The sequence below is a fragment of the Apus apus genome, chromosome Z (genome assembly GCF_020740795.1).
Source record: "Apus apus isolate bApuApu2 chromosome Z, bApuApu2.pri.cur, whole genome shotgun sequence".
Taxonomy (NCBI): domain Eukaryota; kingdom Metazoa; phylum Chordata; class Aves; order Apodiformes; family Apodidae; genus Apus; species Apus apus.
The window spans coordinates 37,441,809-37,469,685 of record NC_067312.1 but is presented as its reverse complement, the minus strand read 5'-3'; the positions used below and the strand labels follow the sequence as shown (position 1 = coordinate 37,469,685).

The window sequence follows — 27,877 nt, the reverse complement described above, 5'->3', positions numbered from 1 at the left end:
AAAGTCACCATGATGAAGCAGTTTGTGCCTGGGGTAGTTATCCACCTGCAGCCCAAGGAGAACCCCATGCTGGAGCAGGTGAAGGTGCTCTGAAGGAAGGCTAGAACACCCATGGAGAGTCCACACAGGAGCAGGTTCTGGCAGGACCTGTGGACCCATGGGCAGAGGAGCCCTTGCTAGTGCAGGTTTGCTTGCAGGACTTGTCACCCCATGGGGGACCTACACTGTAGCAGTCTGTTCCTTAAGGACTGCATGCTGTGGAAAGGGCGGAGCAGACTGTGAAGAACTGCAGCACATGGGAAGGACTCACACTGAATAAGTTCAAGAACTGTCTCCTGTGGGAGTGACCCCAGGCTGGAACCAGGGAAGAATATGAGGATTACGGAGCAGCAGAGACAATGTGTGATGAACTCACAGCAACCTTCATTTCCCATCCCACTACACCACTTGGAGAAACCACAAGTGAAGCTGTGTCCAGAAAGAAGGAAAGGGTGGGGAGAAGGTGGGTTAAATTTGTTCTGATTTTTCATTACCACACTCTGGTGTTAATTGGCAACAAATTAATTTTCCCAAGCCATATCTTGTTTTGCCGATGACAGTAATTGCTGAGTCATCTCCCTGTCCTTATCTCGACCCAAGAGCTTTTCATTCTATTTTCTGCTGTCTAGTTGAGGAGGGGATGGAGCAGCTTGGTGGGCACCTGGTGGCAACCCCCCACAACCATCCAACTATTAGCTAAATCTGTTACAGTTGCACCCCTTCTAAAGGGAAATACATAAAGAACACAGTTTAAAGTCAGACGGACACTGCATTTGAGCAAATGTAATTTCAAGTATTTTTACTGCAAAATAATAATAAAAAATAATATTTGTAATTACTTTGTATTGAACGCATCTTAAATACAATTCTAATCTGTTTAAGATCTCTGTCATATACAGGTTTACGAGTCAACACTGCTAACAGTAAAGCATCACGTTTCAATCACCATTATCAATTCAGCTGACACACAGCAAGAAATATAGTCCATCCTTTGCTTTTCATGATGGCAGCTCGATTTTTATTCTCGCTAATAAAAATGTATGAGCTTGTATATAATATGTAAGACTTAATGCACTACTTATTCAGCAACCAAAATGATTTAACTTCCCAGATTCCTAGTTTATTTAAATTTATAAACACAAATCCTATAACAAAGTTTTAACATACAGTTAGCATACCTGCTTTCTGAACTCTTTAATTACAATAATTAATTAGGGTATTAGGATAGGTAGGATAACTTCAACCTGAATTATCAAAATTAACAAAAATTATTTCCTCCTCCTCCCTGAAGCATGGATTTATTGTCTAGTGGTCTATGCCATCCCAACAGTCAATCTTTGCACAATACACATAATTCTGGCAAGTCTACGTAAGTTCAGTTATGATGTACTCAATAACAGCTTCAGTTACTGAATAAGCAGTGTAACAGCTTATATAATCTTAAACTTACTATTGCCACAGCATGTAACTAGTTCATCTAAGCATGTTTATCCATGATTAGAAGCTGGTAAAAATATGAGGTAATCACTGTCATTTCTATATGAACATTTCAAATTGCTTTAATGTATGTTCCCATATGCTTATTAATCCAACAGAATTGCATCTTAATATTCTTTAAAAGACATGCATTCAATCAGATTAACAGATCAGCCAAAGCCTGAGTGACTGAATAAATTCCAAAGATTAATGCATTGTTGATACCACTCAAAAATATCTGAGGCTTACAGAGTTAATAGTTGCAATAAATCCACTTGTGTTCCATGAACATGATGGAGGTTCACACAACATCTGCTCAGCTGGTTGGCTTGCCAAGTATTACAGTCTTGGGTTTTTCAGGTGTTATCAAATGGAACCTAGGCTTTCTACATTATCATGCTGTGACCTGCTGATCTAAAATAAAAAGTACACAAATATTTAACCGGTATTGTTCTTTCTCTGCTTGCACGTGACATAATTGTCTATTAGAAGCTAATACCACCAACATGTTTGATTTCATTGATGTTTTTTTTGCTCTACAGTCCTGCTGTTCCCTTTTTAAAAACAAACAAGCAAACAACTATATAATTAGATAACAGTGGATTCAGCTAGTATTTCAAAACTTCCAGTTTCAAGGAAATTAAAGTTATAGCCTATGATGACTAAGAGTAACAGGCATACATGTTTAAGGATTATATATATATATATATATATATATATATATATATATATATGAAGATACAGATCTATATAATCCATGCAGTATTTTCATATAAGAGGATTAGCTTCTTGATGACTTGGAAAGGGATAAGCATTTTCAATTTCCAGTAACATTACTTACTTCCTTTCCTCATCTTTTTTAATTCCTGCATTATATCTGTATACACACAGGATAAAAGCTCCTCTTGGGATTTTGTTCCATCCAAATAAACTAAGAAAGACCAAAAAAAAATGTTTTCATGAGTTCCATACCAGTTCTCTTTAATAGCAATTGACAAAGTTTTCAGTATTCCTACGGGGGCAGTAAGAACAGATGAAAAAATAATAAGCAAGAACAACACCTCCCTTTTCTTCTTCTTTCCCAAATTCATTTTACATGTAAAAAATAACAACATAGTAGAAAAGTATTCAAGTTAAGAATTAGTTTACAATTTTTGTGGTATAAAAGTCTCTGTAGGAGGAGTGGTGTAACATTAGGACAGGAAAGCAATGGAATAATTCAGCAGAAAGGTTCCTGTGCAGTGGAAGACTTCAGGCACTTCCTCAGCTTCAGGGTTTGAGCTAGGTAAGGAATGGCACAGCAGTTCCCATTCTCCCTGCACAGGAAGAAGTGGTGCCATAGTCTTTGTGCTGATGAGCCACCTGACTTCTCTTTCCTCTGGCCCCCATTCCAGAAGTAGGCAGTCCAAGAGCTGTACAAGTGTTAACATCACACAAGCTCCTGGCAGCCCTCATCAGCTGGCTCAGCTTTGACACTTTCCATGTAAGACTGGTGACTGCAGTGTGTACAAAAAGCATCTAGGAAGTACCTTCTGGTTCTTACAGGACTTCAGCCAGAACTTTAATTCTGTTCTGAAAAATTCTGCCATCGTCTCAGAAGCCTCCTGTTTAGCCAAAAAGCATGTATGCACACTTGCACACAAAAACTAGCTTGTTAAACAGACTTAGTGATTAGAACATTTCCAACTTTGTAATTTTCATTTTAAAATGAAATAAAAAAAACCCTCCACCCTATGGACTTGAAAAGTAAATCCACAAAAGCTCCAAACCTACTGCCCAATTGCCACAAAAATATTTTAAGAAAATTCTGTTCCACATGAAAAAACCCACAACCCAACAAACACAGCACAAATGCCACACTTAAGGATCTTAAAAAGTTTAAAATTAAGGATACGATACCAACGTTACTTGCATCGTCTTCCAATTCATTTTTATATTTCACATACATAGGCCACACGTGTCCATCAAAGTACCCCGGTGTATCTGCTGGCTGATAGACTCTGGTGCTACATAAAAATATATTTGCTTTAACAAATATATTTGTTTTAATTTTTTCCCCCAAATGTCAGTAAGAGCACCTATCCAAAACAAAGACAGGCTGCGAGGCTCCATAACTGATCAAGCAAAGGAAGCACCTTTGTTTTAATAGAATCTGTGATATGAACTCTTGCTAATATACTTATTTTTGCCAATCAAATTACATTTAAGATGAGATATAAGAATATTTCTTTTGTAACTGGAAAAGGTATTACTGTAAATTAAGCCATATTGAAAGTGTTACCCGAACAGATTACTTTTTAAGATTTTTAACAGGTATACAGATTGTTCCAGTGTTAAATTACTAGTGATTTTGTCTAGTCACTTCCAGTCTGGACACTGAAGTCCTTTAAAGGAGAGTCCAGTGAGAAAGAAAAAAAGTGGAATCAACCAAAGCCAGTGGAATAGAGAATTTCTTCACTCAGCCACCAGATTCTGACTTTGTGTACATGTATTGCTTCAAGAACACAGTATTGCTCCAAGTCTGGAGGCAAGTCAGACACTGGCTCAATAATCTGAATCAAATATAATGTACAACTATTGCACAGTCTAAACAAAGTGTACACTAAAACCACACTTGAACATTGTTACTTTGACAATAATCATCACACAGCTGTATTCAACCAAGTATAAGACTGCTTAGCATTTTTTTAACTTTCTCATTTTAAACATGGTTTAATTCCAATATGGAGTCAGTAATGTAAATAATGTATCTGGACAACAAATTCTCTTTTCAGTGTTACTAAAACATTTAACACTTTAATATTCCTGTGCAACCATGCCCCCCTCCTCTCTGAGCCCCATCGCAACCCCATAATATTATGATATTGTTAAAAGTTGCATGCTATTGTTAAAGTTGGTTAAATATCCAGAGTCTTCCCTGGGAATCACAGAGGACGTATCTTCTTACTAGCTTACATTTGGCAAGCACTGAAGAAAAGCTAGTACAAAAGAACCATGCCAGGTTAGGTGACCCCCTGTGAGCAATAACTGAATAATCTTACCTTCTTCTCCTTTTGCACTCTTCATAAGGAAGGGTCAAAAAATATCTTCTATTCCATAGTTCATTAAGTGGCCTAAGATGATAATATATTTAGTTCCCTCTCTTTTTTTAGGGCAGCTTTTAATATACTAGGTAACAAATTACTGCTTACTTATAATTGTATAGCAGAAAGCCTTCAACAATCAAAATATAAACATCATCTGCATTTTTCACAGTGTCACATGCATTCTGAGGCTCTTCTGTCACAACACCTAAGCTTGTTGGGCTTTTCATCCAATTGTGAATACTTTTCACCAAATCATCCATATAAAGGGCATCAAGCTCTAGATGAAAACAGGAAATTAGGCACCCTTTAAAAATGGAGAATAATGATTAAAAAAATAACCCTTACTTACCCCTTGGGTAATCAGTAAAAGCAAATAATCTACACATACAGGTCTAAATGGAAGGGAATGGGATTACCCCACAAATTCTCTCACACATGTAGATAGTTTCGTGATGGGACTGATCATACCCTGAAACTAATGCTTTCCCCAGGATTGGGATATTTCTGGTGTGTGTGGTCACTTTGTGGTCCTAAACAGTGTGTGAACTCACTTCACAGCCTTTCCCAAGACAACAGAAACTGCAGGGACCATTCTCCTATTTCACAAAACTTGTAAAAACTTATTTACCTCTAGACCACCACCCTTCTGTCAATTGTCACTGACACATGTAAAGGGAGGGTGCTCAAAAATTTGTACATTGGTTTTTACTGGGTTTCAGGTATTTGGAGGGTGAGGATGAATTGATTGGATTGAAAGGAGGATAGCATACAAAGCTAAACAGCACAAAGAAACACCTATTTTTCTCTGTAGACATGTAAGAACATATTGGCTAAGCCCTAAATGGTAGAGAAAATGAAGCCTCTGGATAACATAGGATCAAACGCATTTTATAGGTGCTTTTAAGAGCAGCATTAAACCCAGGTAGTTGAATCAAAATGTCCAACTTATCCCTCCAGTCTCATGTTCCAGTTTCATGAAGTCTAGAAGTTAAGCCAAAGACTAAGCAGCTGAAAAGTCAGTTTTCAGATACAATTTAAGGTTCAGGCCAATGTTCCAAAGTAATACATCTTGTGATCATCAAGTGTAACAGATCAGCTAAAAATCAACTGTTTACAATGCATATGACCTGAACCAAAGCACTGGCCTGAAGTGGATCTGGATCTAGAACTTCATAAGACTAAAATGGTACATGGAGCCAGCATTAACCATAAGCTCCAAAACATGTGGTCTCCATGTGACCAAATCTGACATGAAATGAAGGTGTCAGGGTCAGACCCAAGTTTTAACTCAATGGTGGTATCCCATGAGTTCATTATCAAAGTGAAAAAAATTTTAAATCCATCATTATACAGAAAGTGATTAATTAAAGCTTATTCCACTGCTGCAAGCAAAGACTTTCAACTGAGCAGTATCATTTGCCACTGCACCAGACACAACTGTAGAAATACAGGAAAACATTAAAAAGAGGAAATGAAAGGTCAAGCACTAGCTTGAGCTGTTTACTAGTTCAGCAAGTTTTCTTTTTATTCCAGTGAGCTGAGAGAAATTGAGAGGAGACTGGTCTTAGCCATTTCCTGCAAGGCATTTCCTGCCTTCTTCAGAAGGATAGAGGACAGAAAGTGGAGGGGTTGAACTGTGGAAGCTCAGCACAACAGAGTTTCAGTACAATGTTGAAAAGCAATGCATCAAGGTTACTGACCATCATACAGCTTAAATCCACGGTCATCTGTTTCTACTTCAGACTCTGGCTGGAGGTGGAAAAAAATTTAATGTTTTCAAGGCTACTTTGATGACCACTTTCACAGGCACATACTCTTCAGTCAATAAGGATTATACACCTTTGTGTCCCAATCGATTAAATTTATCTTAAAAATTAAACTGCTGTATACAACTATTAAAATACAATTCAAACATTTTATTTGATCTAGAACAACAAATTCTCCAAATCATACCTCTTAAATTCATTAGAAATTTACTTCAGAAATAAGAACTGCTTCACTCTCCTTAACAAACAACTCTGATGTTAATGCAAAAGTTGTTTTCCTGTTTTGATTTGGGAAACAAAGAACAAGCTATTGCTGTATGGGTGTACGGTTAACACAACAATACAATTCACTCATCTGCACAAAGTATCTTGAAAAATGCATCCAAGATACACCAAATACCTTATTTTAAAAGGGTATCAAAGATAACTAAACTTTTTCCTGAGAATACTCAGTGGTTTTTGCCACCTAAAGTTCAATTACCGCAGTGCTCGTTTTGTTTCTCATGAAGTTACCATTATTTTAAGTGGTATCAATTTCAAGATAACTGAAAAGAGGAAAAAAAGATATTAAAATCTACTCAAGCCTACTTTCACCTATCAGGTCTTTCCATCAATACTGTTACCTTAAAGAAGTCATCTTGAGAGATTACATCACAGTTGGGAAGCACTTTCTTAAGCTTTTCTGCCAGCGTTGTTTTCCCCCCATTTGTTACACTGAGTTAGAAAACAGGAAAAACATCATCAAGACAAAAATCTATCTTTTAAACAGATGTACAAGCTCACACACACACATTTCTATATAGTAAGGGTAAACCACAAAGACAAAAACCCAAACAAGTTTATTTATATTAAATACTCTCTACATCTATAAATTTTCTGACAGGTTCCAACAGCTTTGAGAAGGGAAATCTAGCAGTGCCAACAAAGAGGTTAGGAAGGTGGTACCAGAGATCTCTGACAGAGATAGACACAATTTCTTAAGAGGTACATGCCATAAAAGAGACAATTGTATGTTGTATTAGTAATCTATTTGCAAAAACATCCATTCATAAACAGAAATTACGTGACTACATTCTGAAAGGGCCAGTTTTGAGCTGCAGAGGAAATTTACTAATACTTACCCTCCAAGGCCAATAACCAGTACTTTCATAGTTGGTTTTCTCCTCTGTTCTTCCTTTGAACTGTGAAAGATAGCAGCCAGTGAAAAGTCCTAATTCAGCAACATGGAAAGCTGCTAATGTATTAAGAAATAACAATTATCCATAAGACTTATTTTCTATCCCTTTTTTTTTTCTTCTTTTTTTTTTCTTTTTGCAAAGCTACCGTCAGAATCTTAACTGCTTGTTCCAATGCTAATAGAAAGCCTGCCACATAAATGTCACATTACAGATTTCAATATGTTCTACCTTGGACATTTTATAATCATATAGGTTATAATAGTCCTAGGGTAACTCTCAGGGACTCATTTATATCAATATTAATACCACAAAAGAAAAGCACAACTAATATCTAAAGAAAAGCACAATCACTAGCTCAGGCATTACAAGTATAAAAAGGATCATGTAATTAGAAGCCGTGGTGGAAAAACAAACAAAAACCACAGAAGAACTTGGTGATGTGCTAAGAAGAAAGATATTTTTAAAATTTCATTTCAACAAAGAAGCGTGAGGACAATAATGTAAGTTTTCAGATTAATGAGCTCCCTGCAGATACCTGTGCCTGCAAAATGGTATGGTATGGTATAACAAAAGGACAGGCAGTAAACGGGGCCACTTCTCTTGGCAGCAGCACTAGTCTACAGATTTTGTCAAACCAGTTTAACATTTGTCAAATATTGCTTTCTAAGACCACACACCAATTTAATAACTATTTAACCACATACAAACACCCTGGTTTTTACCTGCTCTGTGCTCCTATGTAACACTTAAGGAGGTAAGGCCGTTGACACCTAACACTTGAAAGGACTGAGCAGGTAACAACACACTCGCCCCTCCTCAACAAACAAGTATTTTTACTGTAACAGAAAAAAGGGGCATCAATTTAAAAGTAAACCCACACTATTTCTGTTAAAATAAGCTGTAGATATGGAGTCTAAAATAATAACAATATCCTTTTACATTTGGTGCAATGACTGGAAGGTCAACTATTTAAGAGGTCCATTATGTGTTTTTTTTGCACGGTTGTTTTCTATGCTTTTTTTCTGTTACAATAAAAATCATCACCATTTTGCTAGCTATTGTCCTGCAAGTTTTTATAAGTTAGTGCACGAGGGTTTTCTAAGAATACATCACATGCTTATGGTATCAGGTATCTAGTCAAAGCAAGGAAACAGATGATCTGCTCTCAGGAAGTGATGGTATTCAGTCCATAAAGAAAACCAAACCCCAGTACTTGTTTCTGAAAATCGTCACTACATGTTGTGTTCCACAGGACTAGCCTTTGTCCCCCAAAAAGTGCTATGTAACAAACTAAACAACATCTGGACACACATGCTGAGCTTTGGACTCTAATTTACGTCATCATCTATACGAAAGTTAATCCTAGCTTAAGGCAAAAAACACCAAGATGAGAAAAAACCCACAAACCAACACTAACTCCTCCTTCCTCCAGAGCAATGAGTAACACAAATTGCAGAGGCAAATTTGTCACCGACGTTACAACACAGAAAGCCTAGATGTCTCTCCCTGGGCTCAGTTTAGGACATGAACCCTTCACGCTAGCACAGAGCTGCTACTGCCCCAGGGTTAAAGCTGCAGCGTGCTTCCCTCCAGGCACGGCCAGGCCCGGCACCCAACCCACACGCCTGGGCTGGCCGGGGACAAGGGCAGCCCCTCACCACCCACCGCCCCTCACAAGACTCCCGCCTCTCTCACCTCCAACTTTAACCACTAGTTAAAGACACCGGGGTGGGAGGGGGGGGAGAAAGGGAGGGACACGGACCCAGCAAACCAGGCCGCGGCCGAGGGGCCTCCCCGCAGGCGGAGCCCCCACCTCTGACGCCCCGCGGCGGAGCTGCCTAAGGCGGGCTTACCCGGGTGGGGCGACCCCCGCGGGGCACGAGGCTGCTGTCACACTCCCAGGACCGGACACCCCGCGACTCGCCGGTGCCTCCCACTCCCGTCTCACCGCACGCCACAAGCCCCCCCGGGTGCCAACCGACCCCCTCACCCGCCCCTCGGGCCTCCCGCCGCCTGCCGCGCCCCGCCCCTCCCCGCCCGCCCCGCCTCCCATTGGCTGGCTCCCCAGGCCCCTCCCTTCACCCCTCCCACGGCGGCCTCTGCAGGGGCGGGGCCGCGGCGCACCCGGCGTTGGCCACGCCTGGCGCTGGGTTGGGGCCCGCCCGCCGCCGCCGCCGCCGCCAGGGGGCGCTGCCCACACCGCCCGGCCCGACCCCCGCCCCCGCCGCTTCCTCTGCCGCCGCCGCCGCGCTCCGCTGCGCTCCGCCCCGGGGAGACCGGCGAGGCCTCACGTCGCCGCCCGCCCGCCCAGCCCCGCCCCGCCCGGCGCCGCGGGCCCGCTTGCAGAGCGCTGATCGCCGCCTCCCCGTCCGCTCTCGAGCCGGCCCCAGCCATGTCCAAGCCGCCACCTAAGCCGGCAAAGCCAGGTAAGGGCGGGGCCCGCCGTCCCCCGGCCGCCTCACCGGCGGCGCGGAGCCGGGGCAGGACGCGGAGCAGCCGGGGCTGGGCTGTCCGAGCGGGGAGCCCGGCCGCAGGAGCGCGGCAGGGCCGCCTGCCTCATGCTCCCCGCGCCGCCATTAACCTCTTGCTTGGCAGCCCCTGCCGCGGCCTTGGCGCCGGCGGCTCGACCGAGGCGGCCGCGGAGGTGCCCTCGGCACGTCGGCGTCGTGTCTGGGCGGGATCCTGGGCGAAGGTTCCAGAGTGACCCCGGGGCAGGGCCGCCGACCGGGGAGAGGCCTCCCTCGCCCCGGCCGCCTTCCTCCTCCTCTTCCTCCTCCCGGGAGGAGCGGCCCCGGGCGCGGAGCCGTGCGTGGCGGCGAGCCCGGCCCAGCCCGGCCCGGCGCGGCCGGCGCTGCTGTCCAGGAGCAGCCAGTGTCGACCGAAATGCAGAGGAAGCCTTTTAACCTAATAAGAATCAGGTGTTGAAATACTCCGAGGTTTGCCCCGTGATTGCGTGGATTAGCAATATATTGATGCATGAAAGCAGTTTTTCAGTATAGTCCTGTGCTCCGTTCTCCTTCCATGGTGTCCACTGCTTTCCCTTGTGGGACTCCACTGTAAGGACTCGAAAATACGATTATCTGATCCCTAAATGCATCTGAATTTCAATATTTTTTTTTTGCACTTTGAATAGTATTTGAAATACTGCTATTTATTTATAAATAACTGAACGCATAACCTAAATGAGTATTTTAACTAGACAGTTTATAAAACTACCTTTTAATTTGAAGTCAAGTAGGTGCAAACCCCTTTTAGACCATTTAAACCATTAGTACGAACCTATCCACAGAAGCAAAAATCAGTTAATGCTGTCTGAATGTAGAGTTTGTCATCCTTGGAGTAATTTCCTCTGCCCTGCAGTTTGCTAAGCCTCTTTGAAAACAGCTTGCTTGAAATGAAAAGGCAGAAATAGAAGCAGTGTTGTGGATTCTCACTGAAGACTGGTGCTGGGGAAATCTCTCGACCTCTGAAAGGGTGTGGTGTGCTGTTAACAGCCAAATATGTAAGAAGAGTAGATATTTCAATTAAGTTGCAGACTCAGCTTTTGGATTTACAAAAACATGCAGTGAATTTATAAAAAAAATTTGAGGAGTGAAAAGGCTGTAGCCTCACCTAACCTGCAGGAACTATCAGACTAACTCAGATGTGTTGTATCTAATACTAAGTGTCTCTCAGTAGTTTGCTGGGGTGCAGTTTTGTGGTATGCTTGGTCTGCTAAAATTCAAATTGCCGTCAAAAGTACAGGTTCCCTACCCTCTCTACTCCCTCCCCCACCATCCCCTTTCTATTCCATTTAGTGACATGACAAACTGGATCAGTACTCTGACTTTTTATGTTATTTTTATGTCTAAAGAACTTTCTGATCTGGTTTACCACATGAATGCTTGACCCAGCAAAAATAACTGGGTAGAAATAAATGGCTGAAGAAGGGAGAGAATTAACTCTCTTGTTAGTGGCTTTCAGAGCTGATTAAGGGTAGTGAGAGTAGTTTAGCCAAATCCCTAGTTTTTTTAAGAAAGTCTTATGGAGGCTATTATATTCATTTTTTTTTCAAAGGCATTTTCAGGAATGGACTGTTTTCCAGCATACTCAAAAATAATTCTCTAGCTGTGCCTGGATTTGTTCTGTGTATACTATCAGTTATGTCTATGATACTGTTACTGAATCTCTAAGGGTTACAGAAGTTAAAATGTCTGAATTAAAGACAGATAAATGTAGGAACTGCATGTGGTGGAATTGTTGCTACAACAGTGTGATGCTCTCTCTTTTACACTTTTGTAGTTGGTAGAATGTCTTGGTGCATTTGGTTGAGCTGTGTTATTTTTTTTTTCACTATTACCAGGTATCCAGTCTATCAGAGGGGCTAAAACCTGTGTCAGGGAACAGGAAACCTGCTTGCCTTGCTGTTGAATTCTTACAATTCAAGACAAATAGAAAAGAAAGCAAGGCTGGTTGCTGTAGTCTTTTCCTTGGTGTTCAGGAAGAAAAATGCAGGTTAGACAGAGATGGAAGGAGATATAGCAGGTGGCAGGGAAATTAAAACATTTAGTGAAATAAATATTAATCCTTTCTGAAACAGAGTGTGTTCACTGTTCATTGTGAGGATGTTGGCCATTTAAGGTAAATGACTAGACAGTACTTTAAAAGTATGGGGAAAAAAGGAAGACCAAATGGAGGAAAACTTAACTAGCTGCAGCATTGTGTGGTTTTCTTCAGTACACGAGAGCAGTTTATCTGATGGAAGGCTCTTCTATTAATCCTGTGGCATGCACAGCACATTAGAATTTCAGTTACAGAGAAATGACTTCGACATCAATATACATTAGACAATCATCTGATATGTGGTCAACACTTGAATAAGAGGTGATTAATGTTTTTAGGGGTTTTAGAAGACCTTTGATTTCTTGTGTTTTGAGGTGCTTTTTTTAAGCAAATGCCTAGCTTTGCTTTTCTCCTGGGGCTCTGTATTATTGTTTTCTCGCTGTATTTTCTGTTTAGACTTGCTATTGAAGACAGAAAGGAGTGCAGTAGGAGTTGAAAATAGAAACGTTCTTCTCTGTCAGTGTTATGCAAGAGTAGGATTTCCCCTCCATCTCTGAAAAGTACAATTGACGTCTCAAACTACTGTTATTCTTTACAGAGTTCATAAACCTCTTAAACATATTGTGTCAGTGTTAATCCTAACTTTTAAAAGTTATTTGTTAAGTACTTTGAACTTGACTAGTTGTATTTGCTTCTGTTAGTTGTCTCCTTTAACAGTGCACTCTGATTTTGTTTTTCATTAGAGTTTTACAGACTGTGCAGCAACAGCTGTGGGGATGAAAAACACTGTGTATAAATACTTCTAATAATCCTTAGTTTCAGATTTTCCAGATGGAGTAAGGTTTGTTGATCCTGGCTTAGAGTCCACACAACATTTACATTTTATGGAGAAAGATCTGTCTTTGTCCTAAGGAAATTACAGTTTTAAATTATTCCGACTGACAGAAAAGGGAAGCGGTAGGAAGTGTATTATATGTAATGTAAAGCATTACTGCCTTAAAGAAGGTCTGTCAACTTTGCAACCACTAGTAGCTGTCACAGGTGAAAACAGGATTCTGAGTATAAATTCTTAGTTTGAATCACAGTCAACTTCACTTCACCTTAGTTGAAGTCAGAGCTGTGACAGTTAGCACTCACAGGAGCAGAAAACCTGCATTGAGTCACGTGGCTAACATCTTAGCAGTAGGCTTAAATTTGGCTTACATGTTGGTTGTTTGGGTTTCTCCTGTAGTCAAAGAAAAGTTTCTGTCAGCTAGGGAGATCTTGAGCATGTGAATGTGAAGAGTTATGCTGCAGTCATCAGTGCTAAAGAGAGGAAATCATCAGTGGAACAACTAAATGATTCCAAGTCTGATTTCAACATGAATTTTAAACTTTTATTTCTGACCCCAAACTCACTTGTTACTGCAAGCTGCTGGGGCCACAAACAAGCTTCCTACAAGTGAGGGCATTCTGTGTATTCGCAGAAATAAAACAGGTAAGAAATAGAAGATTTCAACTTCAAACGGTTCCAGTCAAAATCCATTTATGAAGTTGTGTTTGTATACATCTGCTGTGAGAATATTCTTAATTCTGATTGTCTATAAACATATGTTGTTTCTTCCACTCCAGATACTGACTGGTGCAGCCCATAATTCTTATGCCTGCCCTACCCCAGTCTGTCATCTATGCTGGCACCAGTCTACTTTTTGCAGTATTTTCAATGTGTCTCTAAACAGATTCCTAGGCTTTTTTGTTTAAGTAAACCCTCCACCCCATCCTCCCCTCTGATTTGTGTGCCTGATGTTCACTTCCCTTTTCTAACAAGCACTACTTAGAAGCAGAAGATAGTTCTCTAAGCAGTGGGTTCTCAACTTTTTTCTGTCTCAGTTGTGGCAATTCTTAAATGCTGTGTTGTACTCTTTTGTGACCCTGTGCAAGATCCTATAGGCGAAATGCCAAAATACAAGCTGCATTCCTGTGAAACATATTTTTACTACTTTTATTTCTGCTTGAAGGTCTGGGTGTAAAAGCACTGTATCTTTCAGTTCCTGAGAAGTCAGAAAAGAGTATTTCAGTCTGGCCGTAATGTCCTTCTAATAAAATTGTTCATCTCCTCAGAGACATACAGATCATAATGTCAACATCTCTTACTAAAGCAAACTGCAAGTATATTACAGACTATTCTGATCTGCAGCTTAATTTTGTTATTGTCACTTGACCAAAAGATTGTGAATTTGACTTGCTCGTGTTACCAGGTTGTGTAACTCCTTTGCAGGTTCTTAAGCCAAAACTGAGAAGACAGACACAATGTCCTTTTGCCATCACACTTTCTGTAAAGTCAGGCAGAAAATGACTCTTGACTTCCTTTATAGAAATCCATCTGAACATGTATAAAAATTCATACTCGCTGTTACCCATGTTCGGGGAAGAGATTCTAAAAACCGGCATAGGCCCTGAAATAAGCAAACTGTGATTTATTTTCTCCTCAAATACAAGATCATCTCCATTCAAATTAGTTGTTTTCGATTAAATTTGTGCTGAAGGCAGTATCTGATTCTCAGCTGCGTCTGTGCAGCCTTTTGGGAGCAAGGAGGAGGATGGATGGCTGATGACAATTAGCCCAGGATTAGCTTGAATCCTTATAGGAGTTGAATGACTTGAAGTTTTCTAATTTATCCGCAGGTGACCATGGCCAATTTTGATTTTTTGGAGCATAGAGATTACGCCTTTCTCTGTGTTATAGGCACTGATAGTACTTTGTGACAGCCAGTGAATCTGTTTATCAAAAGCAAGTTAATTAATCTGATTGTTATGGTAGTCTAGAGCTGCTTACTCTAAATACAGCTAATGAAAAGATGCTGCTTTGAAATCACCTTCTGATTCATAGAATCTTGTTTGCATCAATGAGATCTGGTTATGTCTGTCTACAGCAGGTGATACAGTGTGAAATGCTAACAAAAGGATTCATATCAGACTACTGGGGCCAAGCCTTGGTAGCTCCAGTGAGCGTTGGCTTACTGCCAGGATTATTTTCTTAACTAAAATAAATGGCTCTTGGACCAAGTATTTATTGTTGTTGTTGAGGAAGTAATATGAATTGACAGCTAATGAAAGTGCTTTCTCTACCCTTTTAGTACTGGAAGTTCAATCTGATTCAAATATCCAAGTAGGTAGTGCCGGGACAGGTCTCCTTTTTTTTTTTTTTTTTTTTAAATGATTTAACAGGTGAAAACAAAAAAGAGGAAAGCAAAGAATGCTTTGGTGACAAGTTGAGTAAAATAGACTGCATTTAATGCTAGTGTCTGTAGTGATGCAGAGAAGCTGGGGTGAAAGAACAGGGAGGAAGTGGGGGGGAAAAAGCATCAGTGTGAGAGAACAGTAACTCCTTGTTACAAAAGCACTTAGCCCTTATTTGGAAACATTTTTCTGTTAATGATGCTGCAGTTAATTAAAAGTAAACCTCAGAATTGCTAGGAGGAAAGAAAAAGCTTCCAGTCTTTTGAGAAAATGGTCTTTTTAAATTGTTTTACAAAGCACATCAGGAATCTTGTTTCAGTTCAGTGCATATCAGAAGCTGCATTTTCCAGCTCTTGTTACTGCTTAGCTCCTCAGTTTCCTTTCTTTTAAGCACTTAGCTGGGAGAGCTTGGAAATCTGACTTGACCTGTTTCCTTTCCTGATAAAAGCAGGAGAAGTTTATAGGAGAAGTTATTCAAAATAATTCAAAGGGCATGAGGTGAGCCCAGCCTGACAAAGGCATTTGTTTGGTGTTGCTGGTTAGAAAGAATAATTAGTTTGACTCCTTTACCCGGTTATATTCCTGGGGGAGGGTTTGGCAAACTGTAACTTCGGGAGTTTGTATGCTAAGTGTATTTATCTCCGTGTAGTATCTGTAATAAATTATCGTGTTATTTGTCAGATAGTTATTTTGCAGATGTTTAATGCAAATTCCATGAGAAGAGAAATGGCAGTCTTGTGGCTAAAGTATGGGATTGAAAATAAGAACCATTCAAGTTTTTCCCTGCACTTAGAAAAAGATTTATTGTGGCACACATCAATGTACTGTACTTCCATTTCCTTTGTTTTTGGAAGGAATACTTCCCTTGTTAGTCATGCTGAGAATAAGTCATTAATGTTTGCCTGGTGCCTTGAAATCTTAAAAAGCTATGTGCATCTTCTGTATTCTAGCTATTTTGTCCTCTAGGAGTACACAGTGGGGAGGTGGAGCCAATCAACTTTAATAAGTTCAAATTGGTGCTAAGGTATTAGTTTTCTATCCTACATGAATCTTATTGTGGTTTGTAGTGGAGCAGTGGTAATAAGGGGGAGCACAGGAGGTCCTCAGGCATTTTCTGACTTTTTGCTTATTCCAAAGGACACTCATTAGTTCAAGCTCTTAAGTCTGCATGCCTAGGGACAGGCATTGCTAGATAAAACTACTTGAAATGATTACAGGTACTCACATGCCTAGGAAAATACAATTTGTCAATATCTGCAGAACAGACATTCAAGTTTAATGTGCATCCTTACATGATTTTTTGCATTACGATTTGACACAAATAATGACCATGCCAAGTGCTAAAGTCTTGTTGTCCTTTGCTCTTAAATGCAGCAAAATAACCAGGCTTAATGTCTATTTGTCAAGAAATATGCAAAAGATCTGTGCCAGTAATGAGTAGTGTTTAACTCCCATATAAGGTGCTGTAAAGTTTACATTAACCAGACCTGCAGCTCTATAGATGCAAGTCTGTACTTTGTATTTCACCACAGGAAAATGTTGTAGAAGGTAGTGTGCTGTGTGTGACACCACAGCTTGACATTTGGGGAAGTAACTGTTTCAGCTGTCTAGAATTAGAAAAAATAAGAAAACAAAACAAAAACAACGAACAAACACACACAAAAAAACCCCGGCCATGAGCTGCCATTTGTTTAAACAACATTTGAGCAATACTTTTATCAGCCATTCTTCTTTTCCTTCCCTTTGGCTATGACAGATTCAGAAAACCTGCTGACACAGATGCAGTATATTATTAAAGGAAGCATATACAACATGTGCGAATCTGTGTTTCTTGCTTTTCCTTGTCTTCTGCAGTCTTCTCATTTCCCCTTTTAGTATTTCTTACTCTTTCAGTTTGATGTCCGTTTCCTTCTTTAACTTACACTCAGCCTTTAAAATTGTTGGCTGATAGGTAAAGTTGCCAGCAAACATTTGTGCATTTTTGTGTTATATGTGTAAGAAAGACAAGGAGAAGGGACAGAACTTGATGTCACCCATCTTGTTTTCTTTTTTTTTTTTTAGGGGGGGAGTTGTTAGGTCTTTTTTCTTGTTTTGCTTCTCCTCAGCTACAGTTCAGACTTTTCATTCTGAAGCACTTGGGTCTAGGACACATTAGTGTCTTCTGGCTGTGTTTCTAATTGCCTTATAAGTAAAGAACAGGTTTTGTCCTTTTTAGCTGTTGCCACAGTGCCGGTATTTAGTTTCAGGGGCAAAGTTCTGAGAAGTGTTGGACCTTTTATGTCTGTGTGAGACACAGAACCAGTAAAGCCAGATTGAAATTCTGTGGTGTTAAAAAATAAGCCCAAGGAAGAGCATGGGATATAGTTACAAATTAGATGAAGAAACATACATACAATATCTACATGCACTTGGCAATCTGGAAAGTTTACATGGATTAATTTTATGGTTATACTTTTACATACACTTAGCTTCCAAAAGCCTGAGAAAGGTGACTACAGAAATGTTTTGCTTAGTACTTATGCCTTGGTAAATACCACTTCATAAACATGTGCTGCCTGATACGGTTCTTGCTAGCGAATATCCAGAGAAAAACATCTTTTAAGAGCAACCCCAAAGGGTATACTGCAAAATGGTATCTTATACAGCTGAGTACCTTCCTCCTTTCTTAAGCCTGTCAGCATGTATACGTTTAGACTGACATTTATAAAGCCCATAAGTTAACTTTCTAAAATGATTACTGTTGTGAGTAGGCTTCTAGAGACTGGGATAATGAAGACTACATCTAGCAAAAAAAAAAAGGGGGCAGGAGGGGCAAAAATGTCGTATCGATGGCTCTTCCTTACAGAAAGGTAAAAGATTATTCTTGACACAAATGGAAACTTACTCTCTTGTTACTTGGGTTATCTCCATACAATATACCACAGAAGGTTTTGTATATACACACTGTATTGTACAGTACTAACCTTTGGCAATAATTTAGTAAATTTCTCCGAGCATACAAAATAGCCTGGGCTAAATGTGGTCCAAGTTGTGCATTGTCCTGATGAACCAAATACTGCTTTGGTCTCAAGTTAATCTATATAAATACCTAAAGTATAGTATAAGAACCTGAAATACAGTTACTTAAGGTATTTAAACCTACATACTTAAGACTTCAGATACTTAAACACTACAGAATAGTCTGCATAACATATTTGTCTGTTGTGTTCAGTGGGCTTCAGCAGTTCAGCAAATAAAATTATGTAAGATAAATGTTTATTTTCCTTTGCTCACCTTACTTTCTGCTTGATGCTCTTGAAAGGTACCTCTATTGATTTATTTTTTTTTAATGTTTATAGAGATCCTTCATCTGCAGTATATGCAATCAAATTTGTACCTCTCTGCATGAAGATTATCTTCTCTTGGCTTGGATGCTGCTGACAGTCTTTTCAAAACTGTCCTATTAAAATAAACATTGCCCACTTAGTGGAACTGTAAACACTAAAGCTTATTTTCAGCATCTGAACAGAACACAATGTCAGTTGTTCATGCCATAATTAGGACTTGGTGACCATTTTTAATTTTCCTTAAGTGCAACAATTTATGTGATATTGCATTATTTTACTAATTACCAATGACGATAAATAAGTATGACAACACATTGCAAATGTTGTTTGTTGTTTTGTTTGTTCTTAATTCTGTATAATTTGATAAATCTGATAATAAAATTATATACAACTTGTGTACAGAGGTGTATATGACTGAAACTACACTTAGTCTCAGAATTTGATGGCAACACTTTAGTTGACTTGCATAGTGAGCTGTGAAGACCATGTTGGGTGTGCACAAGAGGCAGCTTACATTTGGCTGATCATTTGGCCCATTTACTTCAGAAACTGTGCTGCTGGCTTGAGTCTTTTTATCCTTATTTTCATTGGCAAAGGCAAAGCACAAATTCATCCTGCAAACAGCTTCAAGGGGGAAGGAAAATAATTTATTTGGGTTGGAGGACTGTATGTGTATGCTGTGTTCAGAAGGCACGATACTGATACTGTTTATTTTTTTTTGTTTTAGGGCAGGTTAAAGTATTCAGGGCCCTCTATACATTTGAGCCCAGAACGGTAAGTACATCTAGATTTTAGGGTTTTGAGAAACTTAATTTTAATCTTGTCTGTAATAATATTATTTCAGTTCTGCTAGGGATGGCCTATTAAACTTGCTGTGCTATGGTTTCAATGAAAAAGGCCTGTTGATGGATATTGGGTCTTAATGTAACTAAAACTGCCTCTTTCATAATCGCTCTGGTTTTAAGTCCAACTGTTTTTAAATGCAGCATGCTTTCTTGTGTGCTGTCAGTTGTCTGAAGTCTTAAGATCAGCATTCTAAGTCATCTTTTTTTCCCAAAGGCATCAAAGATAATAGAAAGCTAAGAGATTTGGTGAGCTGGGACCAACAGAAAAGAGGATAATAGCTAAGAAATTTGGTGAACTGGGACCAACAGAAAAGGGGATGAAGTTAACAAACAAGAAAATTTGGTGCTTTTGTTGCACAATGCTCTGCTGGAAGGGCCTCAGTCTTTTTATTTAGTTGTCAGGAAGGTCACAGATCCAAAAAGATGGATCTAGGCAAGTCAAATACAGTATGAAAGACTTTCAGGCTGTTTTCTAGTTGCTGGAGAATTTGTGTTACTGTTCTTTTGAAAGAAGACCCAAAAGTACTCTGCTTTATCCAGATATTTGTTTTACCTAAGTACACACATTCAAATTTTTTACTCTGTTTTTTTGTTTTGTTTTGTTTTAAGCCAGATGAACTGTACTTTGAAGAAGGAGATATAATTTACATCTCAGACATGGTGAGTCCAAGACATCTCATACAGACTGAATACTTTTGAGATGCAGCATACCCTTCTAAAATATTTTCCCTTTTCTCTGCAGAGTGATACAAATTGGTGGAAAGGAACTTGCAAAGGGAGAACTGGACTAATTCCAAGCAACTACGGTAATGTCTAAAGCAGAATATTTTCACAGAATCACACAATTTTTGAGGCTGACAGAGGCCTCTGAGATCATCAAGTCCAGCCTATGACCTAACACCACCACATTACCAAACCATTGCACTAAGTGCCACATCCAGTCTTCCCTTAAACACCTCCAGGCATGGTGACTCCACCACTTCCCTGGAAAGTCCATTCCAATGTCTAATCACCCTTTCCATGAGGAAGTGCTGCCTAATACCCAAACTAAACCTCCCCTGGTGCAGCTTCAGGCCATGCCCTCTAGTCCTGTCACTAGATGCCTGAGAGAACCCAATCCCTACCTGACTACAACCTCCCTTCAGGTAGTTGTAGAGAGTGAGAAGGTCACCCCTTGAGTCTCTTCCAGGCTAAAAACAACCCCAGCTCCCTCAGCCTTTTCTCATAAGACTTTCCCTCTAGTCCCTTCACCAGCCTTGTTGCTCTCCTCTGGACCTGCTCCAGTACCTTAATATCCTTCTTGAAGTGAGAGGCCCAGAACTGCACACAGTACTCGAGGTGAGGTCTCACCAGTGCTGTGTACAGGGGGAGAATTGCATCCCTACTCCTGCTGGCCACATTATTCATGATACAAGCCAGGATGCCATTAGCCTTTTGGGCCTCCTGGGCATACCAACAACTGGTTGAATGTGAGCCACAACCAGTACTCCCAGTTCCCTCTCTGCCAGGCTGCTCTCCAGCCACTCCTCCACCAGCCTGTAGCACTGCCTAGGGTTATTGTGGCCAAAGTGTAGGACCCAGCACTTGGTCTTGTTGAACCTCATACCATTCACCTCGTCCCATTGACTCAGCCTGTCCAGATCCCTCTTCATTTGGTAAGATAATTTATAATGACGGGAAATCACTAAATAAAATTACTCATTCCAAAACTCATCCTGGTACCAGTATTTAACAGTCCTCTACCAAGAGTATTTCAGAATACATCTGCAATACCAGTCACCACTGCACATCAGCAATCGACAGGCTGTCTTACGTTTTTGTAACCTAGAAACAGCTTGAGTTTGCCAAGTGTTCTTGTTTGTGTTTTTGCAGGTTACAGCAATAGATGTTCTCAGTTTTTAGGGGAAGAACACTTGTATCTAAAGGATGGTTTTGCAGACAACACAAGAAAACTGATAGGCTTGTATTCTTGATACTCTCAGTGAACATGCTGCAGTTTTTAAGATCTTCTCTTCAGTAGTACCTTGGCTATATTCCTTCAGCCTGTTATGTTGCCTTTTTTTTTTTTTTTAAGTAGACCTAAGGATGGAAAGCCACAGCCTTTAGTAGCTTTGAGATCAAGAAGTCTCACACAGGGTGGCTTCTTACAGAGATAAGTAATCAATAATAGAATTGTTCGGTAAATCTGCATGTGGACAGGAAGCTAAAGCACACTGTAAGCAATTCTGTAGATGTCCTTTGGTTAGTTTTTCCCAGTTAAGAAATAGGGCTGTTTGTTTAACTTTAGTTGCTTTTTAATGAATATATTCTTACACAGAAAACATTGTTTTCTTGAAGATGGCGCCAAACTAAATGTCCCATACCTGTTTAGACTAACAAATTGCTTTTTCAGATTGAACTAAAATCACTTTGAAAAACTGAGTGCAGACAGCACAGCGCAATTTTTCCTAGTCCTCCCCGGAACTGCAGGCAGAGAAGCAGTGTCACATGACAGATTGCATTAAAATTGCTGATACATTAGTAATTTGAGGTTGCTTCTTGTTGGCCCTTCTTCAGCAGGACACATTATGGTAGCAACGGTGTGTTTCCTTGCCTTGACTGGTAGTTAGTAGAAATACATAAATAGAAGCCTGTGGTGCAGTTGTTGAGACCATGGAATCAAATTTCACTTTAGTTTGTGACTTCCAGACTGATTTCTGGTCTTGCTGTCTGCCAGAGGTGATCACTGTTTATACAGGACAAATACTTTACACATGCTTATCTACACTGAAATGTATTTGAACATTGAGGTGAATTACATTTAAAATAAAACCAGCAGCTTCCTAATTCAGTTTGCATTCCTGTTGAGTTAATTTGGAAAAGTTGCTTCCAGAGTGCTTTACTGAAAAGTTATCTGAGCAGCAGTTTAACTTCAGTTTTAGGCCAGGTGGAGGAGGTATGAGGTGATGGCGTCTCTGTCTGCACATTTGCAAAAATGTCATGTTTAAGTAGAAGAGTCTTGGGGTCTACAGACCCTAAGAAGGAAGAATACCGGGAATGTGTCTTCTAATTTGAACAAACTGCAAAATCGTCAAAGGCCTGTTTCCAATGGCTGCCACCTTCAGGGCTGCCTAGGCTAAGTCTTAGCTATTTAAATACTGGGACCTTACGTGCTCTTTTACTACCTTTTTTCAAAATGGAGAAACAGACCTGAAACGGAGTCTCTGGTGAGGTCTTGTGCTCCCTCTGCTGGGCTTGAAGAGACAAATTAGAAAAAGCCATGAATTAAAAAGCTGATGCAGGCAGCATCGGTGTTATCTGCATTAAAAATACTTCATTACTTAACTTCTGACAAGAATTTGATAAAGTTATTTTAGGGCTCTTGAGACAGTGTTGTTAGTGTTAATGCTTTCTGCTGTGCACAGCACGCATTGCTCAATACGACTAGCATGCTGTGTGTGTAATGCCTGTTTACTCTGGGACTGGCTTCTCCCACTCTTGCTTTAGGATTCTGTTCAGTATTTGCACAATTTATTTATTTTTTTTTAAGTTAGGTATTGGAATATAGCTTTTGCATTTTATTTTATTCACAGCTAGAGAGGTAAGCATATGCAGTCTTGCAATTACAAGCATTGTGGGAGGAATATGCACCAATGCAAGAAAGATCTGGATAGGCCACTGCAGTCCTGAGACTTGTTTCTGGTAACTGAGATACTGTATATTTGCCTGCATTGCCTCTGATGACAGTAGCAGTTTGATCTAAGAAACACCCTTTTACATTGTCCCTACCTTCTGTAACAAGCCAAGGGCTTAGGGAGCCAACTCATCTCAGATTATACACTGTCCTGCTTGCATGTACTATTCGTAGTCAGAGGCTTTTTCACCTAAAAAAGAAGTTTTAAAAAAGTTCCAGGTTATGGTCCTGCTTCCAGCTGTTTCACAGTGCTGTTCAGTTTCTTTTTCCTGTTGCAATGGGTGTTGGCTGCACTTCTCTAGTAACACATAAAGCTTGTGAGATGAAGAAAGGGTCTGCAGAAGCCTGAACTTCAATCTGCCCATGGCTATATTAATTGTTTAGGCAGTTTTGATTTGCAGACCTTCTAAAAGTTTTCCAGGGAAGGTAAAAAAATGTCTGTACAACAAACTGGAACCTTATTGACAATGGATTTTTTTAAGGCATCTGACGAGTCCATCACTCACAAATCCCCTTTCACCTTAGAATTAAATGTGTTACTGGTTCTTCTGGAATAAATCAGTTTTATTTCCATACAGGTGTCAAAATACCTGTTCAGTTTCAGAAGTAGTTAGAATTTACTCTCGTTTCATTTTAGTGGCAGAGCAAGCTGAGTCTATTGATAACCCACTTCATGAAGCTGCCAAACGTGGTAAGTATGGTTTGGGTTTTAGTTGTGTAAAAGATGATTTCTCTGTTTCCTGCCAATATAATATACTTAGAGTGAAGATGTCTTGTCTGATTTAGTTGCCTGGTATCTTAAACAAGTTACCTGGTAACTTTTGCAGCCTTTAGAAGCTGAGCTGATTTACAGCCTGGTAGAATTGCCACTCTGTAATTGCACAGACAGAAAAAGAACTTGGTACTGTTTATTTCACTAAATAGGGATCTAAAGGTGTTCTGGAAGTGGAAAAAAAGGTGTTTGGTATGACTTGGACAACATGCTTTATAAATTTTAAGTACTGCTGCTCATCACTTTTATTTCTTCTAAGTGACACCCTTAAAAAAAGAACTATGTGCCTTTAGTTGTTCTGTTAATTTTCAAAGAAAAAAAAACAAAACTGAATTTGTCTTTCAGGCAACCTAAGCTGGTTGAGAGAGTGTTTGGATAATCGAGTTGGGGTCAATGGCTTAGACAAAGCTGGAAACACAGCTCTGTACTGGGCATGCCATGGAGGCCACAAAGGTATCAGAGAATTCACTTGAAATTACTGTTCTCTTGCTTGTTAGACTGATGGTGAAAATTGCAGGACTAAAGAGTAAAGGCAGGATTAATTTAATGCCATTCTGGTTTGTTTTTTTAAAGAAGAAGAGTTAAAGCTAGAAGGGAGATTCAGCTCCATCAAATGCTGTGTGTTTTGTGATTTTTGTTTTCACTGTTGAAGTGGGCATTCTAATCAGCATAATTGTTAGAAGCAGCGTGGGAAGGACAGACCAAAAAGAAGTGTTGTCTTGGATATTTTATTCAGTAACATTTCTTTGTGACTGATGGTTGTCTGTGTCTGATACAGTCTGGCTGTTCAGATTTTCCTTAGCTGATTGGATTGCTCTATTGTTGAATCTTAACCAGAATTGATACTATGAATGCAAAAAAGCCTGTTTTGTTTCCACTAATTTTATTCTTCATCCCCTCCCTGTTCCATTTTCTGCAGATATAGTGGATGTTCTGTTTACCCAGTCAAACCTAGAGTTAAACCAACAGGTAGGTTTAACCAACAGATGCTTACAGGATAGATGTGATGTTATTCATCCTTGGTACAAGCAGAAATAGATATTTTTTTCTCTGTATGTTAATCCTGTTGCTTTTCCCTCTAACTCCACAGAACAAATTGGGAGACACAGCTTTGCATGCTGCTGCATGGAAAGGTTATGCAGACATTGTAGAGATGCTGCTGGCAAAGGGTAAAGATCTTCGCAAACATTTCAACAGTCTGTGTGGCACACTAGATTCCTGAACATTTATTAATCTGTATTTGTTAACTGTTTTCTTATAACCCAAGTTAAAAGTTCTTAGCCAGCTTACCTGCCTGACTTCATAAGCCTTGCAGAAAATTTTGGCAGCTGTTCCGAAATCAGGCGTCTGACTTGCTGAAGATAAATTTCACCCTGCTTTGCAAACAAAATTAGGCACTTAACCCCAGAATAGCAATGATGTCTATTTCCTGTGATAGGAGAGCAGCCAGTGAGTTCCCTAGCCACCTATAAGAATATGGAAGAGCATCCATAGTTCTTAGTCTGCATCAGAGCAGTGCACAGTTGAGATTCCCTTGTCCATTACTGTTCTATCCATGCTATTGAATCTCGTGTAGTGGTACTGTTGCTCAAGAAATAGCTGGGACAGTGATTCATGACGAAAATTTTTGTTCTGAAGGGGCAAGAACAGATCTGAAGAACAATGAGAAGAAACTGGCTTTAGACATGGCAACCAATGCAGCTTGTGCTTCCCTGCTTAAGAAGAAACAGACTGCAGGTATTCCTGATTTTGTTATTCTGATACATTTTTCCTTTTCAGAGGACACTTAATATTTTAACCAAGTATCAATATGTTGATAGCTGTAAAAATGAGTTGGGAACTACATGAGCTAAGCGTTGTGTTTAGGAGGGTTTACTTGAGAGGGCTGGTTCAGCAGAGCTGTGATAGAGACCTGTGGTTCATCACATTCAGTATTGCTGACTCTACACAAAATGCCATCTTGTGTCAGCAAGAGGCAAGTGTTCAAAAGATATGAAAATAGTAAGGTAGGAGAAGGAAAGGGAAGATAGGCCCTTCAGAGTGAAGAGACAGAAGGAAAGCAAGCATAGAAAATACTTTAAAGCAGTATACCACATGGGACAGGGTGTGAGAGTAAAACCATGTGGTATGTTTGCCCTTGAGCCTGTCCCTCCAAACAAAGCCAAACAAACATCAACAGATGCTCCTCTTATTTTCTTACTGCTCTTTTTTTGTAGTTTTTTATTCCTGTGTCTTTGAGTGACTCTCTAATAGACAAAGAAAGAAAGAATACTCTCAGGTAAAATAGTCTTGCTGCCTCCTACCTGTTTTCATCACTCCTAATAGCACAGTGCTTATGTGCAAAAGTGTTCCAGCTCTGCTGTACAGATTCTAAGGAGGCAGAAGGTGGCTCTTGAAGGTCATGAACAGACTAAATCTCATATGTACCAGATGTGATTACTACGCTCAGCCTTACCTTTGAGATCCAGATCTACAGCCCCATCTGTGTAGCCTTGACGTCTCTAAATGGTAGAATCAGGTTTCTCAGATGCTGGTTTGCAAACACTGAAAATAAAAGGGTTTTTTCTGAATTTGTCTTGGATTAAGAGTGAGCTTTGTTTCTTTCCAGGTACAGTCCGAACATTAAGTAATGCAGAGGAATACCTTGATGATGAAGACTCCGATTAGCTTTTTTCATTCAGCCTAAAGAACTATTACTTGTGTTGCCTGTTTCATTCCTAAAACATATCTTTACAAACATAAAACTATCTTACTTAGAGTATTGCTGTCTTCCAGTATAGCATATAAATGAGATGGTGAAATCATGCTTTCCAAAGGAACAATCTTCATGTGTGCTAGAAGATGCCACATTTTAAATCAGAGTTCCTTTGGAATTATCTCACAGAGGAGGTGTGGCATACCCTTATCATTCAATGGGCAGAGGACCATCTTCTAAACTCACAGGTCTCATCTCAGGCTTTCTCAGCAAGTGCCTTGCATCTCTGGAATACACTCCACAAACTGAAAGGTCCTTCTCCATCAGCATGACACCATTGCTAGCATTTCCCAGAATCTCCCTGGATATAGGCTCCCTTGTGCAGATAAGATAATAATAGCAGAATCAGTGAATCGGTACTGGCTGACAGGCATGAATGGAGAGGCTGTTGTAGAGAATGACCATCTTTTGCCTAGATGGAGCCAGCAAGACAAGGTTTGATTTTTTTTTTAATTTTTTTTTTTTTATTATTATTATTTTCTCCTCCTCATGCCTTCTTGTATTCTCTAAGTAAGGGGTAGAATGACATGGGACAGTCTGCCCCTGGATGCCTTTTGTCTTCTGTGTTGCTATGGGCCCAATCCCTGAAATTTAAACTCAGGTGAAATGCTTGCTGAAGTCAGTTTTGCTTGAGAAATACATTTAATTTTGGACTTAGTGACTTGATCATTTTGCTTTTTGAAGTGCATTATGCTGAAACTATTCATAGTAAAAGTAAGACAGAATATTTTTCTATTTATCCTGCCTAATGTTTTTTACTTATCTCTTGCTTTTATTTTTTTAAAGTGTTCTTATATTTTGTCCTAAATTACCTCAAAGCTTAAGTGTGTTTGAAGGAATGAGGGAAGATGTATATCAAATATACCACAGGTATTTTTAGAAGAGAGATCTGACACTGAATAAACATTTACAAATGTATTTCTTCTTCCTGTGAATTAAAGAGAACTAAAAAACAAATTGAACCTTTTTCAATCTTCCCTGCAGAGAGAAAAAATAAGTACTTTCTTCAGATTGCTCAAGTAGCTGCAGCCAAATACTAGACCCTAGTGAGGGATACTTCCTTATTGTGATAGTATGAAAACGTGACATGTATCTGATATACAATCTCATCTTCAATTTTTGTTGCTAACTTCCATATTAGCAGCTTTGAGAGGTTCAGTCCTGCACAGCAGTTTGTGATGCTTAAAAGTAAAAAAAAAA

At 39.8% G+C, this 27,877-nt stretch overlaps 2 protein-coding genes across 3 annotated transcripts; one reads left to right on the top strand and one right to left on the bottom strand.

Moving 5' to 3' along the window:
* Positions 1-811: 811 nt before the first annotated feature.
* NMRK1 (nicotinamide riboside kinase 1) lies at positions 812-10,205 on the bottom strand. Of its 2 annotated transcripts, none has more exons than XM_051643712.1 (9): positions 10,127-10,205; positions 7,489-7,548; positions 6,991-7,081; positions 6,302-6,350; positions 4,707-4,878; positions 4,557-4,628; positions 3,415-3,521; positions 2,357-2,446; positions 812-1,929 (listed from the first exon to the last, which is right to left on the bottom strand). In XM_051643712.1, the coding sequence occupies exons 2-9, from the start codon at positions 7,515-7,517 to the stop codon at positions 1,910-1,912; spliced, it is 630 nt and encodes a 209-aa protein (XP_051499672.1). In that variant the 5' UTR covers positions 7,518-7,548; positions 10,127-10,205; the 3' UTR covers positions 812-1,909. The 2 variants fall into 2 exon arrangements, with proteins under 2 accessions (XP_051499672.1, XP_051499673.1); XM_051643713.1 differs by lacking the exon at positions 10,127-10,205 and adding an exon at positions 9,399-9,534.
* Positions 9,869-27,877, top strand: OSTF1 (osteoclast stimulating factor 1). Its single transcript, XM_051643711.1, has 10 exons — positions 9,869-9,971; positions 19,360-19,406; positions 20,087-20,137; positions 20,220-20,283; positions 23,788-23,841; positions 24,268-24,375; positions 24,842-24,891; positions 25,013-25,091; positions 25,561-25,659; positions 26,531-27,877. Exons 1-10 carry the CDS (start codon positions 9,938-9,940, stop codon positions 26,587-26,589), a joined length of 645 nt encoding a protein of 214 aa, XP_051499671.1. The 5' UTR covers positions 9,869-9,937; the 3' UTR covers positions 26,590-27,877.